General features: G+C 54.6%; 1 protein-coding gene across 1 annotated transcript in view; it reads left to right on the top strand.

Annotated features, from left to right (window-relative positions):
* RRP12 (ribosomal RNA processing 12 homolog) overlaps nt 1-14,539 on the top strand; it is a 28,956-nt gene extending 14,417 nt beyond the window's left edge. The window contains exons 17-34 of the mRNA XM_069567777.1: nt 1-163; nt 572-726; nt 1,019-1,086; nt 1,640-1,733; nt 2,561-2,719; nt 2,857-2,937; nt 3,136-3,241; nt 3,467-3,574; nt 4,090-4,247; nt 5,226-5,317; nt 5,500-5,661; nt 5,781-5,953; nt 6,189-6,317; nt 11,054-11,103; nt 11,805-11,874; nt 13,263-13,330; nt 13,621-13,703; nt 14,002-14,539. Of these exons, the coding sequence (XP_069423878.1) occupies nt 1-163; nt 572-726; nt 1,019-1,086; nt 1,640-1,733; nt 2,561-2,719; nt 2,857-2,937; nt 3,136-3,241; nt 3,467-3,574; nt 4,090-4,247; nt 5,226-5,317; nt 5,500-5,661; nt 5,781-5,953; nt 6,189-6,317; nt 11,054-11,103; nt 11,805-11,874; nt 13,263-13,330; nt 13,621-13,703; nt 14,002-14,104 (2,022 nt within the window). The 3' untranslated portion in view covers nt 14,105-14,539. The remainder of the gene's footprint in view (nt 164-571; nt 727-1,018; nt 1,087-1,639; nt 1,734-2,560; nt 2,720-2,856; nt 2,938-3,135; nt 3,242-3,466; nt 3,575-4,089; nt 4,248-5,225; nt 5,318-5,499; nt 5,662-5,780; nt 5,954-6,188; nt 6,318-11,053; nt 11,104-11,804; nt 11,875-13,262; nt 13,331-13,620; nt 13,704-14,001) is intronic.
* Nucleotides 14,540-15,019: the final 480 nt, after the last annotated feature.

Raw genomic sequence — 15,019 nt, 5'->3', positions numbered from 1 at the left:
ATCTGGACCCTCCTGCCTGGGTTCTGCACGAGGCCCACAGACGTGGCCGCCGCCTTCAAAGGGCTGGCACGGACTCTGGGCACGGCCATCAGCGAGCGCCCAGACCTGAGGGTCACCGTATGCCAGGCCCTGCGCACTCTCATCACCAGGGGCTGTGAGGCAGGTACGTGTGGGGTCAGGCCTGGCAGAAGGTGGCTGCTGTGGCGTGAGTCCTTGACCCTGTCTGGCCTGCTCGTTGCCTGAGCTATCACTCAGCCTTTGCAAGGGCCTGAGTGTCTGCTGGGGACCCGAGGAGTTGATGGGACGCTGAAAACTGCCCCCTTTCTCTCTTTACTCTCAGCGTGCTGGCAGTTGTCCAGCCTTTATGTGGGCCTGGTCCTTCGCTGGCCCCATAGACTGGGGTGGCCCCATTCTCTGTGCTCTGGCCTCAGCCTCTCCTGTCCCAGAGGCCCCCAGACCTCTGGTCCCATCACAGGTCCCCCAAAAGAATGGCTCTGGGCTGCAGCCCCAGTGGCCATTGAGGTGGGGTCATGTTCTGCCCCTTTTGTGCAAACTTTGATCTTCCTGCCAGAGGCTGATCGTGCTGAAGTGAGCCGCTTTGCCAAGAACTTTCTGCCCATCCTATTCAACCTGTACGGGCAGCCTGCTGCAGCCGGAGATACCCCAGCTCCTCGGCGGGCTGTGCTGGAAACCATCAAAACTTACCTCACCATTACTGAGCCTCAGGTGAGCTGGTGGAGGAGGGGGAGGAACAGTCTCCAGTAGGTGAGGGTTGGTTGGCGGTGTTGGAGAGGTCGAGACTCCACCCACCATGGCTCACTTGGACCTCTGCCCCAAGAAGAACAGGGACCGATGTCAGCAGCGCACTGGGCTTGGGGCCCTAAATAGGGAGGAGAGGGGGAGGAAGGCACAAGGGGGTAGTCCTGTGACCTTCTGCCATTTTGTATTTTCTCTTTTGTGTATGTGTGTTTTGTATTTTTTCTTGAACAACCATCTCCTTATCCCTTTGGGCTGTCAGCTGGTGAATGGTTTTCTGGAAAAAGCCAGTGAGAAGGTGCTGGACCCTTCTAGCTCTGACTTCACCAGGTGAGTACCCCACTTGAGCTGGGGCAACCCAGGGAACCAGAGAGTGTGCTGGCAGAAGCCCTGTGTTTCTCTCCGGAATTATTTACGAATGTCTTGAGGTACTGAATGACCCAGCTTCTCCATGAGGCCTGACTGGCTCCTCCTTCCCAGAGTGGCATTGTAGTCTGCTAGGGATGGGCCAGGACCGTGGAGACATGCTGCACAGGTTCAAATCCCAGCTTTGCCACTTACGAGCTGTGACCTTGGACAAGTTATTTATCTACTCTAAGCTCTCATCTATAAAATGGGCATAATGATAATACTTGCAAGAGAGTTGCTATGATGATTGAAGGTGTTGACACATGTCAAGGGTCAGGAACTGTAGCTGGTATCTTATGAGTGCTGAATTAGGTACAGACATTGATTATTCATGGGCTCCTTCGAGGCCTCATGTTCTCCTCCCCCTGACCTTTCTTCCCACCTCCTCTGTCCCCAGTAGTCATGAGGACACAGATAGTCTGCGCCCTTCCCCAGCCTCTGCTAAGCCCCTCCTTGGTCTCTTGTCCCCAAGCAGGTTGTCTGTCCTGGACCTGGTTGTGGCCTTGGCTCCGCATGCTGATGAAGCCGCCATCAGCAAGCTCTACTCCACCATCCGGCCCTACCTAGAGGTGAGCCACAGAGGCCGGGAGCCCCGCACGACCACTCCTGGGGCAAGTGGGGGCTCCTTGCGGTGTGTGTGTTAGGGGGATGTCTCTGTCTCTTCGCCTTGCTGCCGCCCAAGACCGGGTCTTGGTCTGCTTTCTTGTGGCGTGGCTGCCCTCTGTACCTGTCTGGTCCTGGACTCTTGTCACGTGGATGCCATGTTGAGGCCTCAGCTGCTCGAGGATGCCTCTTACAGAGCTGAGGCCTAACTCACTCACTGGGCCCATCCCCGCCGGCCCTGACCTTCACCCCACCCAACCTCATCCCCCTGCTGCCACTCGGGCCTCATTAGGCAGCTTTAAGAGTTCCAGACACAGCAGCCCTTGTGGGCCTTAGCCCGTTCCCTGCTTGCTGTGGCTAACCACCAGGCAAGAGTCAGGCCAGCGTGACCTCCTGGAAACTGTCCCCACCACAACGTGTGATAAGCAGGTACCCAGCAGCGTGAGCAGTGCCCTGGGTAGAACATGCAGGCAGGCACACAAGTCCAGGGCAGGGTCACCCAACCTCCAGAGAGGTGGCCCTGGAAGAGCAGAAGGGAGGGAGGGGGCTTCACTCCTCTCAGCTTCCCCTGCCCGGCCCAGAGTCAACCTCTCACCACCTGTGGTCTCCCTACCCTCTAGTCAGGTGTCGCAAGCTCCAGAGGACAGGCTTTGCTGGGTCCCCTCCAGGGCTGGTCACAGCTCATGTGGCTGCTCTGTGGATGTTACTGGCCTGAGTGACAGTTGAGGCGGGTGGTGGATGGGTAGGCCTCCCCGGCCTCCTTTCTCACCCTGTCCATCATACCCCTTCCCAGAGCAAGGCCCACGGGATACAGAAGAAGGCCTACCGTGTGCTGGAGGAGGTGTGTGCCAGCCCCCAGGGCCCCGGGGCCCGCTTCGTGCAGAGCCACCTGGATGACCTGAAGAAGACCCTGCTGGACTCGCTGCGGAGCACCTCCTCGCCCGCCAAGAGGGTGCGGACTCCAGGGCCCCCACTCCGCCCGAGCGTGGACAGGCAACACTGGGAGAGGACCTGCCTGGAGGCGCTTTAGGGGGCTTCCAGGGTGAAGGTGGCACTGAGGGTCCTGACTGTTGTCGCCCTGTCCCGCAGCCCCGTCTGAAGTGCCTCATACATATTGTGAAGAAGCTCTCAGCCGAGCACGAGGAGTTCATCAGTGCCCTTGTCCCAGAGGTGCGGGGTGCGGGGGGTGGGGAGATGGGGCGCATGTGTGAATGTGGCTCCTGAAGGTCTGCTGGGATCCGGGAGCACAGCTTTGGGAGTGGGGGTGGCCAGGGAGCGTGAGCGCCCTTACCTGGCCCCTTTGCCCCAGGCTGCCAGCCCTGGGGTGGCCAGCTTGGGGAGCGCATGCTAGCGGGGCTGTCCCGGCAGGTGATCCTCTGCACCAAGGAGGTCTCGGTGGGAGCTCGGAAGAATGCTTTCGCACTGCTGGTGGAGATGGGCCATGCTTTCCTTCGGTTTGGCCCAAACCAGGAAGGTGAGGCCTGGGTGACCTGGGGCTGGGATGGATGCTCTGCTCCCAGCTCGGGGAGGAGGCACCCCTCAGCCACTAGTCGGAGAGCTGGGGTAGTGTGAGCTGTCTGGCTCTGGCCCCAGGCAGGCTGCTCCTCTCTGGCTGGAGTTCCCCCTTCCTGGTGGGCCCACGAAGCAGCACACGCAGGGGGCTCTGCCCCAGGCAACTCCTCCTGCTCTCTGCCCCCAGAGGCCCTGCAGCGTTACCTCGTCCTCATTTACCCTGGCCTTGTGGGCGCAGTGACCATGGTCAGCTGCAGCATCCTGGCCCTGACCCACCTCCTCTTCGAGTTTAAAGGTAAACACTATTTCCTTGAAGGCCTGGTAAGCCCTCGGGGTCAGACAATGCCCAGGAGGTCAGGACAGGGTGGCTACCAGAATGAAGAGTGGTCCTGGGAGGGAGGACGAAGAGCTGGACCTGAGCCCAACTGCCTCCCACCTTCCCTGCTGCCTAGCTCAGCCTTCCTCCTTCCGCAGGGGCCAGAGTCCCCGAGGGTAGGGGCGGGGGGAGGTTAGATCCCTTGCCCAGATCTTAGTTAAGGTTCTGCTTCATATCAACCATTGCTTATCAATCCTGAACAAACTCAGGATCCTCCTGGAACCTTACTCTCTTATCTCTCAAACGGGAAAAGCATAGCCCCTGCTCACAGGGTGGCCGAGGGACTAGAGGAGATACTCGTGGAAAGGGTCTAGTCCTTGGCCAGGCACACAGAAGCCCCTCAGAGGTCAACTCCCACTCTTCTGGCCCAGCTGGGGCCTGGGGTCTGGGCAGGTTTCCCAGTGCCCCTGACAGTGGCCCTCTGGCCCCCACAGGTCTGATGGGGACCAGCACAGTGGAGCAGCTGCTGGAGAACGTGTGTCTGCTCCTGGCCTCGCGCACCCGCGATGTGGTGAAGTCGGCACTGGGCTTCATCAAGGTGGCAGTGGTCGTCATGGACGTGGTGCATCTGGCCAAGCACGTGCAGCTGGTGGTGAGCGTCCCCTTCCCCTTGGCCGGTGGCAACATGGCCCGAGAGTTGCCAGCAGAGACCCAGTGGGGCCTTGAGGTCAGGCGGCTTCCAACACTTTTTTAGCCACATGCTGTCTGGTGCAGCAGAAGGTTGTGCAGGATCCCTGGAGCGGCTGGTGGTGGAGGCTAAGGGGCACAGCGCCCAGGCCACCTCTTGTCATCCCCCCACGGCCCTCCCACAGCAGCAGGGGCTCTGCAGGGCAGGGCCAGTGGGTGGGGCCACCCCCTGTCTTATAGATGGCCAACCAAGGCCAGATTTCCCCTGACCACAATGTAGGTGAGAGTAGTCCTGGACCAGAGCTGCAGCCTGGGCTTGCCCTGGGCAGCCCCCAAAGCTCCCTTTGCATTTTCCCTCTTCACTGTGATCTTCTGGGTTTGAGAAGACTCCTTTGGATGCCCCTGCTGGTTTCAGGTCCCTGAAGAACCCTCTGGTGCTGGGTCCCTGGCCCCCTCCTGCTGGGCACAAGGGGTACAGCAAGCCGGGACTGTCTTCTGAGCCCACAGTCCACTGCGCCCACCACCTCACTTTCCCACTTGCAGCGGGGTTGAGTCGCATCAGGGCTCTTGATTGCCTTTGCATCTGGCCTTGGGTTGGGTCAAGGCAAGAAGGGGCAGATGAGAGGCAGGACAGCCTACCCTCTCCTGCTAAAGCCTGCCACCTAACTGGGGCCATGGATCAGCAGAACAGCCTAGGCGGTGACTTGTCCCCGAGTGACGGGGGTCAGTACAAGCCTTCAGGGGAGCCCCCAGAGGGACACCGCAGATGACACCTGTTGGCCACACGGTTCTCAGTCCAGGCCTCATGAAGGCTGGAGAGAGGTCCAGCCAGAGATTACTACAGGGAAGCAGACAGGACGCGTGGAACCAGGGGAACCCCATGGGGTGCGAGGCAGACAGGGCAGGGTGCCTCCTCCCCTCAAGCCTGCACTCTGTCCTGCAGATGGGCGCCATCGGAAAGCTCTCAGACGACATGCGGCGGCACTTCCGCATGAAGCTTCGGAACCTGTTCACCAAGTTTATCCGCAAGTTCGGGTCTGTGCCCTGACTGGGAGCGAGCAGGGGAGGAGTGGAGGGGCTTTCGTCCCACCAGGGCTGCTGCCAAGAAAGCCCCGAGCCGGGGCACTGGAAGGGCTCCGGTTGGACCCCTCACTCTGGAACACATTGTCTGTCCCCGGCACCTCACTGCTCACCTGTGTGCCCCCCTCACCCCCCAGGTTTGAGCTGGTGAAGAAACTGCTGCCGGAGGAGTACCACAAAGTCCTGGTAAACATCCGGAAAGCAGAGTCCCGGGCCAAGAAACAGCGGGCCCTCCACCAGACCGCCATGGAAGAGGAAGAAGAGGAGGAGGAGGAGCCCGTCCAGGGCAAAGGCGACAGGTGAGCCCCGTGGCCAGGTCCTGGGGACCTGGTCTCCCCCCACCGGAAGCCTGCCCAGGCCGTGCCCAGCCACCCTGCCTCTTCCGGAGCTCCCTGACTTGGGGCTTCTCTGTCCTTAGCATCGAGGAGATTTTGGCCGACTCAGAGGATGAGGAGGACGAGGAGGAGGAGCGGAGTCGGGGCAAGGAGCAGCGGAGACTGGCCCGCCAGAGGAGCCGGGCGTGGCTGAAGGAGGGGGGCGGGGACGAGCCCCTCAACTTCCTCGACCCCAAGGTGGCCCAGCGAGTCCTGGGTGAGCAAGAAACGGCTGGCCCATGGGCACAGAGGACAGGCTTGCCTCGGGCCAAGTTCGGAAGTAGGATGGCCTCTAGGGAGGCCAGCAGGCACTCTCACCTCTCACATACACACATGGTTGTGCTGCGGGTTCCCATCCAAGGCGCAGACCTGGGCCTGGAGGGTTGTGATGAGGGTGTGAGCAGGTAAGGACTGGCCTGCCACCTCCTCACTACCTGACTCTGCCCCACCAGCCACGCAGCCTGGGCCAGGCCGCGGCAAGAAGAAGGACCATGGCTTCAAGGTGAGCGCCGACGGCCGGCTAATCATCCGAGAGGAGGAGGATGCCAACACCAAGACGGAGGAAGAGGAGGGCGCCAAAGGTGGGGCCACCTGCCCCCGCAGGAGGGGCCAAGGCTGCGTGCATTTGCTTATGCAGCCATCCGCTCATCTGGTCCTTCAGTCGGTGACCACCTTTGGGGAAGCATAGGTGAAAACAGATAGAAGGAGCTTATATCTCAGGCAGCTCTTTTTTGAGTTTCTCAAACTTTGCTGACCACATTAAGAAATCTTTTTATGTTGTAACTCAGCTACTTATTCAATACTTCCATAATTCAAACAAAACTTTCAAAAGGCAGTACTTCCTCTTACCCTGTGTCATACGCTGTCTTGATCTGTCTTCTGTTCTATTTGCTTCTCCTCCTCCTTTAAAAAAGAAAATTTTTTTTTAAATTCCAAGTGTAAACTTGGATGAGGTCTGGAAGCTCATTTAGAGCTTGAAGAGAGCAAGCCCCTCCCAACTTCCCACGTCACTGTCTCCTGTTGTCCAGGGGCTGCTCAGGTGTAACACCTCCGAGTCCTGTTTCATTTTCCCTGTTCCCTCTCTGCACATATATCTCTCCATGTCATGTAAGATCACAAAAGCCTAGGTCTTCTAAAATGTGCGTCTTCCTCTTTAGTTTGGTTCTCACCGCCGACACTGCAGCCTCTCAGCTAGCACGGCCACTGCTGCCTAGGCAGCTGGACCAGCCAGCTCTGGGACGGTGGACAGTCCCATAACCTCTCTGTGCCTCGGTTTCCTTTCCCCACAGTGGGTGTAATACCAGCACCAACTTCAGAGGGTGTTTGTAAAGATGAAATGGTAGATTTGCTGCGGGTGGGGGTGGCGACACTAATTCTCTCCTGCTCTGACCTCTCACTGCCCCCTTCTCATCTCTGTATCCCATCTCCTTGCTCCTTTCTTGCATGGAATCCTGACACTGAGTGTGCCCCGCCCCGGCTCCCCTCCATCTTCCCAGACCCTCTGCACTCTAAGATCCAGTGCAAGCCCTTCATGCGGCCTTTCCACAGTCCCCCGGCCTTAGCTGTGTCTCCTCAGAACTCCCCACAAGCCCAGGGACCACCCAGGTTCTGTACTTGGTCACACGCTTCCCGTGACATTGGATTCACTTCACTCTCTTCCCTCCAGCCGATCAGTCTCAAAGTTCTGTTTCTTGTGTTTTTCTTCCTTTTTTTTTTCTTCCTGGCTGCACCACGTGGCATGCAGGATCTGAGTTCCCCAACCAGAGATGGAACCCATGCCCCTTGTGGTGGAGGCATAGAGTTCTAACTGCTGGACCACCAGGGAGTTCCCTGTCTAGCCATTTTTTAGAAGGACTGTTCACTCACATTGTTGTACAGCCCATCTCCAGAACGCTTCATCTGGCAAAACTGAAACTCTTGTTCACATGAAATAGCAACTCCTCGCTTCCCCCTCCCCTAGTCCCTGACAGCCACCATTCTGTTTTTTGTCTGTATTAATGTGAATTTGAATATGAGCTGTGGTACCTCATATAAGGGGAATCATTCAATGTTTGTGCTTTTGTGACTGGCTCATTTCACTTCGCATAATGTCCTCAAGGTTTGTCAGAGTCATAGCTTGTGTCAGAATTTCCTCCCTTTTTAAGTCTGCCCTTGTTCTGTTGTACTTCCTTGGTGGCTCAGATGGTAAAACATCTGCCTGCAATGCGGGAGACCCAGGTTCAATCCCTGGGTCGGGAAGATCCCCTGGAGAAGGAAATGGCAACCCACTCCAGTACTCTTGCCTGGAAAATCCCATGGACTAAGGAGCCTGGTGGGCTACAGTCCGTGGGGTCTCAAAGAGTCGGACACGACTGAGCGACTTCACTTTCCTTTCCTTTCCCGTTCTGTTGTACACCTAGAACGCATTTTGTTTGTTCATCTTCCAATAGTGGACATAAGCAATGCTTCCACTTTCTGACTGTTGTAAATAGTGCTGCTGTGATCATAAATGTACAAATAGCCCTTCAGGATCCTGCTTTCAATTCGCTGGGGTACATGCTCAGAAGTGGATCATGTGGTTTCTGTCTTTAATGTTTTGAGGAACTGCCATACTGTTTTCTTCAGCAACTGTACCGTTTTACATTCCTGCTAACAGTGCACAAGGGTTTCAACTTCTTCACATCCTCACCAACACTTGCTGTTTTGTATTTTGTTGATAGTATACATCCTGGAGTGTTTGAAGTGGTATCTCATGGTAGTTTTGATTTGTATTTCCTTAATGATTAATGATGTTTAGCATCTTTTCATGTTTATTGTCCATTTATTTTTTCGGAGAAACGTCTACTCGAGTCCTTCGACCATTTTTTAATTGGGTTGTTTGTTTCTTATTGAGTTATAAGAAGTTCTTTGTCTATTGTGGAGTTCAGTTCAGTTCAGTCGCTCAGTCATGTCCAACTCTTTGTGACCCCATGAACCGTAGCACTCCAGGCCTCCCTGTCCATCACCAACGCCCAGAGTTTACCCAAACTCATGTCCATTGAGTCAGTGATGCCATCCAACCATCTCATCCTCTGCCATCCCCTTCTCCCCCTGCCTTCAATCTTTTCCAACATCAGGGTCTTTTCAAATGAGTCAGCTCTTCGCATCACATGGCTAAAATATTGGAGATTCAGCTTCAACATCAGTCCTTCCAGTGAACACCCAGGACTGATCTCCTTTAGGAAGGACTGGTTGGATCTCCTTGCAGTCCAAGGGACTCTCGAGAGTCTTCTCCAACACCACGGTTCAAAAGCATCAATTTTTCGGCGCTCAGTTTTCTTTATAGTCCAACTCTCACGTCCATACATGACCACTGGAAAAACCATGGCCTTGACTAGACGGACCTTTGTTGACAAAGTCTTGTCTCTGCTTTTGAATATGCTATCTAGGTTGGTCATAACTTTCCTGCCAAGGAGTAAGCGTCTTTTAATTTCATGGCTGCAGTCACCATCTGCAGTGATTTTGGAACCCCAAAAAATAAAGTCAGCCACTGTTTCCACTGTTTCTCCATCTACTTGCCATGAAGTGATGGGACCAGATGCCATGATCTTAGTTTTCTGAATGTTGAGCTTTAAGCCAACTTTTTCACTCTCCTCTTTCACTTTCATCAAGAGGCTCTTTAGTTCTTCTTCACTTTCTGCCATAAGGGTGGTGTCATCTGCATATCTGAAGTTACTGATATTTCTCCCAGCAATCTTGATTCCAGCTTGTGTTTCTTCCAGTCCAGCGTTTCTCATGATGTACTCTGCATAGAAGTTAAATAAGCAGGGTGACAATATACAGCCTTGACATACTACTTTTCCTATTTGGAACCAGTCTGTTGTTCCATGTCCAGTTCTAACTGTTGCTTCCTGACCTGCATACAGGTTTCTCAAGAGGCAGGTCAGGTGGTCTGATATTCCCATCTGTTTCAGAATTTTCCACAGTTTCTTGTGATCCACACAGTCAAAGGCTTTGGCATAGTCAATAAAACAGAAATAGATGTTTTTCTGGAACTCTCTTGCTTTTTCAATGATCTAGTGGATGTTGGCAATTTGATCTCTGGTTCCTCTGCCTTTTCTAAAACCAGCTTGAACATCTGGAAGTCCACGATTCATGTATTGCTGAAGCCTGGCCTGGAGAATTTTGAGCATTACTTTACTAGCATGTGAGATGAGTGCGATTGTGTGGTAGTTTGAGCATTCTTTGGCATTGTCTTTCTTTGGGATTGGAATGAAAACTGACCTTTCCAGTTCTGTGACCACTGCTGAGTTTTCCAAGTTTGCTTGCATATTGAATGCAGCACTTTCACAGCATCATCTTCCAGGATTTGAAATAGCTCAACTGGAATTCCATCACCTCCACTAGCTTTGTTCGTAGTGATGCTTTCTAAGGCCCACTTGACTTCACATTCCAAAATGTCTGGCTCTAGGTGAGTGATCACACCATCGTGATTATCTTGGTCGTGAAGATCTTTTTTGTACAGTTCTGTGTATTCTTGCCGCCTTTTCTTAATATCTTCTGCTTCTGTTAGGTCCATACGATTTCTGTCCTTTATTGAGCCCATCTTTGCATGAAATGTTCCCTTGGTATCTCTAATTTCTTGAGGAGATCTCTAATCTTTCCTGTTCTGTTGTTTTCCTCTATTTCTTTGCATTGATCACTGAGGAAGGCTTTCTTATCTCTCCTTGCTATTCTTTGGAACGCTGTATTCAAATGGGTATAACTTTCCTTGCTTTTCGCTTCTCTTCTTTTCACAATCTTATACTATCGTGGAGAGTAACCGTTTATCAGATGTATGATTTGTAAATACTTTCGTATCCTCCAGGCTGCCTTTTCATCCTGGGACCTTCATCTTTGACACACACAAGTTTAACATTTTTAATGGAGTTTATTTATCTTTATTTTTGTTGCCCGTGCTTTTTGTTGGTTCATGCTTCTTTATGTGCCCACACGTGGGGAGGGAAAGATTCTCAAGTAGGGGACTGGCAGTCTTCCTTGCAAAGTGGAGTGTACGCAGTAGTGCCCGGCTCCCCAGGAAACCTGGCACTTTCTTAGAGTATCCAAAACAAAAGCTGTATTTACTTTAGAAGTCAGGTCACCACTTCCTAGAGGGGCTCTTGTCCAGGGGTCCCAGGATGGGGAGGAGGAAGGGGCGGGAGTCAGGATCTTGTCCTCCACAGGATGTCTTCTGGGGCTGCAGTTGGCAGCCCCTGCTTCCTGACGAGCCGGAAGGAAGCAGGTTGAAATCTGTGGGCTTTGGGAAGATGGAGTAGGGAGCTCCCTGCGTGATCACAGACCTCTCTCTTTTTGGCTCCAGGGGAGGATGAGGAGATGGCTGACCTCATGGAAGATGTAGGCGTCAAGAGTGTGAGTAGTAATTCCTGCTGCTAGAGGGCCGGGGCCCTAAGACCTAAGCCTTGGGCCTCATAGCTTCTCGCCATCTCCCTGCTCCGCAGAATCACCCTCCTTGCTTCCTGACTTCTCAGTGGAGCACTGGGGGTGCGCACAGCATGCAGTCTGGAACGGCCAACCCCTTTGCAGGGCATGGTGGGGGCTTGGGTCCCCCGAAGCACCCAGTGCTTCCTTCGGTGTTGGCTGCGCTGTCCAGCCGAAGGAAGAGAGACGGTCCCTTGTCTCTCCCCTGAGGGCATATACTGTGCAGGCAGCAGGGGCAGTAGCCGGCCTCCATGCTGCCACGGGCCAGCTCCTTGTGGGGTCGGGTACCTACCTCTGGGGAGTGCTGAGAGCCCCACGTGTCACCTCGATCCTCCCAGGAGGTGGGGACTCTACCATTCCTGTTTCCAGAGGGGGCTACAGTAGGCAAGCAGCCTGCCCAAGGTCACAGGGGTTGTTAAAAGTGTAACCCCACGTCTGCGCCACCTAGCTCTGTGACCTTGCCTGGTTACTTGCCCTCTCTGAGCTTCAGTGCCCTCATCTGTAAGTGGGGGGTCGAGTGCTTGGCAGGGAACCTTTTCTGCTAATGCATGTTATGACTGCTTTTACTGCTGCCATTAGCAAGTATGATCACGTCCCCTTGTTCATGAACTTTGCTTGTTGCTTCTTTATAGAAGAAGCACCAGAAGCTTAAGCAGAAAGAGGCTGATGATGAGGAGCTGGAGATGCCCCCTCAGTACCAAGGTGAGGCTTCCTCTCTTCTCTGTTGGAGCAGGTACCCTGTCACCTGCACGAGGCTGAGTGTGTTGCAGGCAGAGCCAAGAGATTGCAGGGCCTGGTTGCACTCAGGTGACACCAGCAAAGTTTGCCTGATACGTCACCTAAGACTGGGCTGAGGGGGCCTGGGGGTTAGGAGATCTGTGTACAGAACCCCCAGCCCTTCTGGGAAGCCCCTTAGCCTCATCTCTTCCCCACCCACCCAAGATTTTCTGAGACTTGCAGCCCACCCTTCTCCTGGGGGGTGTCTCTTATATGGCCTTGAGTCAGGCCAGATTAGTCCTGTGCTGAGGGTGGCAGTTGAGAGGCCTGCCCAGGGAGTCGCTCTGTACAGTTGTTCCTGAGCTCCTGGAGTAGGTACTAGAGGTACCAAGGTGGCTGCCCAAAGCCAGAGGAGGTCTCACCTCTGCCTCCTTCCCGCCAGGCAGCCCCTGCAGGGTCCCTGCTCCCAGGCCCTTGCTCTGCATCTGGAGGTCTAGGGGCTGGTGTGGGAGGTCCCCAATCTCAGTAGCAGATGTTTGCTCACAGCCCCATGGCATCAACCAGTAGAAGAATGCCAAGGCTCCTTCCACTTCTTGGCCCGACAGGCCACATCCCAGCTCACCTCCTCTGCTCTAAGAAGGTGTGTGCAGAAGTAGTAGTAGCATACAGCGCAGCAGGAGCCTGGGTTCAAGACTGCTTGCCCAGCTGCTCTCAGCTGTGTGACCTTGGCCTGGTCACGCTACCTCTCTGAGCTTCTGGCTTCTTACCTGTAAAGGAGGATCATCTGGGTCATCTCCGAGAGCTGTCCTCAGTCAGCACTCTGGGATTCCATCCGTGACTGTGTGGAAGCCCAGACTGGAAATGACACCGACCTTGGAAGCACTTCAGTCCTGAAGCCTCAGTTTTCATGTCTGTACGATGCGATGAGAGCTGCCTCTCTATCTCACGGTGTCGATGTGAAGCTGAACTGAGATCCAGCCTTAGCGCCTCATTTTACAGATAAGCCTAAGAGGCTCCAGGAAGTTAAAGAGTCTTGTCTGGAGATAAAGCCCAGTCTGCCTGATTTCAAAGCCTGTGATCTTTCTTCTAGAAAAAATGGAGAAGGTCCAGTTTGGAGAGTATGCGCTAATTTATGTTAGTCGAGAATATATATATTTCCCAGAGGTCACTGGTAGGTTTATGTGGATTCGAATCAGTCTGAGGAGCCCAGTGGTCTGATTGTCAAGTCACTGGACAGTCCTTTCTCGAGGATGGTCTTCGTCCTCTTGCTAGGGGACAGCCATCCGGTCCTGGCTGTGACTTATCTCAGCAGCAGTGTTCTGAGAAGGTGCCCTGGCCTTGCCTGACTCATGGCCTCTGTGTTCCCCCTTTAGCGGGAGGCTCTGGCATCCATCGCCCTGTGGCCAAGAAGACTGTCCCCGGGGCTGAGTACAAGGCAAAGGTAAGAGCTGGGGGCAGGGGAAGGGCTCCCCTGGTAGAGGCCTGGGGACGAATGCCCATCATCACCCCAAGAGGCAGCTTTTGTGGAGCCAGCAGGAGGCCGCACCGAGGGGCACACAGACGTCTTGTGGTCCAGGCCTTTGCTGGGTGGCCATCTCGGGGTGCAGGGGTTCTTGGGCAACACCTGAGGCAGAGAATGACGGAAAGGGAGGACACGGCCTGTCACATCAGGGGCAAGGGTGGAAAGGGAAACCCACACTCCCGACTGACTCTGTTTCTCTGGGTGAGCAGAAAGCAAAGGGTGACGTGAAGAAGAAGGGTCGGCTCGACCCCTACGCCTACATCCCCCTCAACAGAACCAAGCTCAACCGCAGGTACGGTGTGTGCAGGCTGGGGTGGCACGTGCTCATCACACTGTCCACTCAACTGCTCAAGTCTCTTCCAGTTTTCTGTTTTCACTTGCCCACGTGCACCTGCAAGTATTACTGGCTTGAACTGCCCTATTGAACACAAAGGGCATGGTCTGTGCTGATCACATGCTGCCCACCTCCTGGCAGCGCCCCTTCTCCCTGTTCAAGCTGGTCAGGGTCGGGGGCTATCTCTTGACATTAAGGGAAGGAGAACTCCCTGGTCTCAGGGAGACGTGACCCTCCTATTCCTCGTTCTTGCCAGGAAGAAGATGAAGCTACAGGGGCAGTTCAAGGGCCTGGTGAGAGCTGCTCAGCGGGGCTCCCACGTGGGACACAAGCTTCGCAGGAAGGATCGTCGGCCCTGAGCCCCAGGGCCCCCTCCTCCCCAAGCTGCTCTGTGGTCCAGCCTGAGGCCCTTTTCAGCCCCCAGGCTGCCTTGACACCAGCTCCAGATGCTCCTGTCAGCAGTGGAGCCTGGACTCAGAGTGACTTGTTGGAACCAGGCTTGGGTCCCAGAGGTGCCCTGGATTTTGGAAGCTCCAAATGAGAATCTGTCTCCCTTCAGAGATGCCCCTGGGGTCTGGAGATGGGAATGTGGCTTTGTCATCGCTGAGTGGCTAGTGGGGCATCTGTGCTTTCCATCCAGAGTGTTTGCAAACGACAGAGTAGATAGATGGTCTTCCTTTCCTCCACCTGCTTGTAGCCCCGTGGCACTCAGCCTGGCTGCAGTTCTGAGCGTGTGAGGTTTGCTTTGACCAGACATAGAATAAAGATGCAACACCATGTGTTGTCCCTAGAAACGCCGTGTTTTATCTCCTGCCTCCCTCGGGTATAAGAACAGTGCCTAGTCATTGGCACCAGTTGGCTTGATAGCATGATAGCCCTGGGTCAGGCTTTGGATCTTGACCCACCTGTTTGAGAGGTCTTCCCAACTTCCAACTAACATCCCAGTTAGAAGGTGACATTTGGAGCGTCCAGTGTGGCAGTGAACGCTCTGAACTTGGCCTGCAGAGCCGTGGTCGAGCACCAAGGACTCACACTAAAGGGGAGTTGCAGCACTGGCTGCCCCAGCCTGCCCCAGGGTACAGGTTGCTCCCAGCAGCTTTGTTCACTGACTCAGTAGGGTGTTTACTGAGCCCTTGTGTGCCAAGCACAGCCTGATCACTTACCCTCCTCCTCCTCACATTCTCTTTCCCCAGACAGACGGATCAAGCTGTGGTATGAAGCGCAGTGTGTTTCCCACTGTCCAGCTTTTGTTGGTTTGGAGCAGAGAAGGGAGT

Source organism: Ovis canadensis, chromosome 22 (genome assembly GCF_042477335.2).
Source record: "Ovis canadensis isolate MfBH-ARS-UI-01 breed Bighorn chromosome 22, ARS-UI_OviCan_v2, whole genome shotgun sequence".
NCBI classification, from domain to species: Eukaryota; Metazoa; Chordata; class Mammalia; order Artiodactyla; family Bovidae; genus Ovis; species Ovis canadensis.
This window is presented reverse-complemented; position numbering and strand designations above follow the sequence as displayed.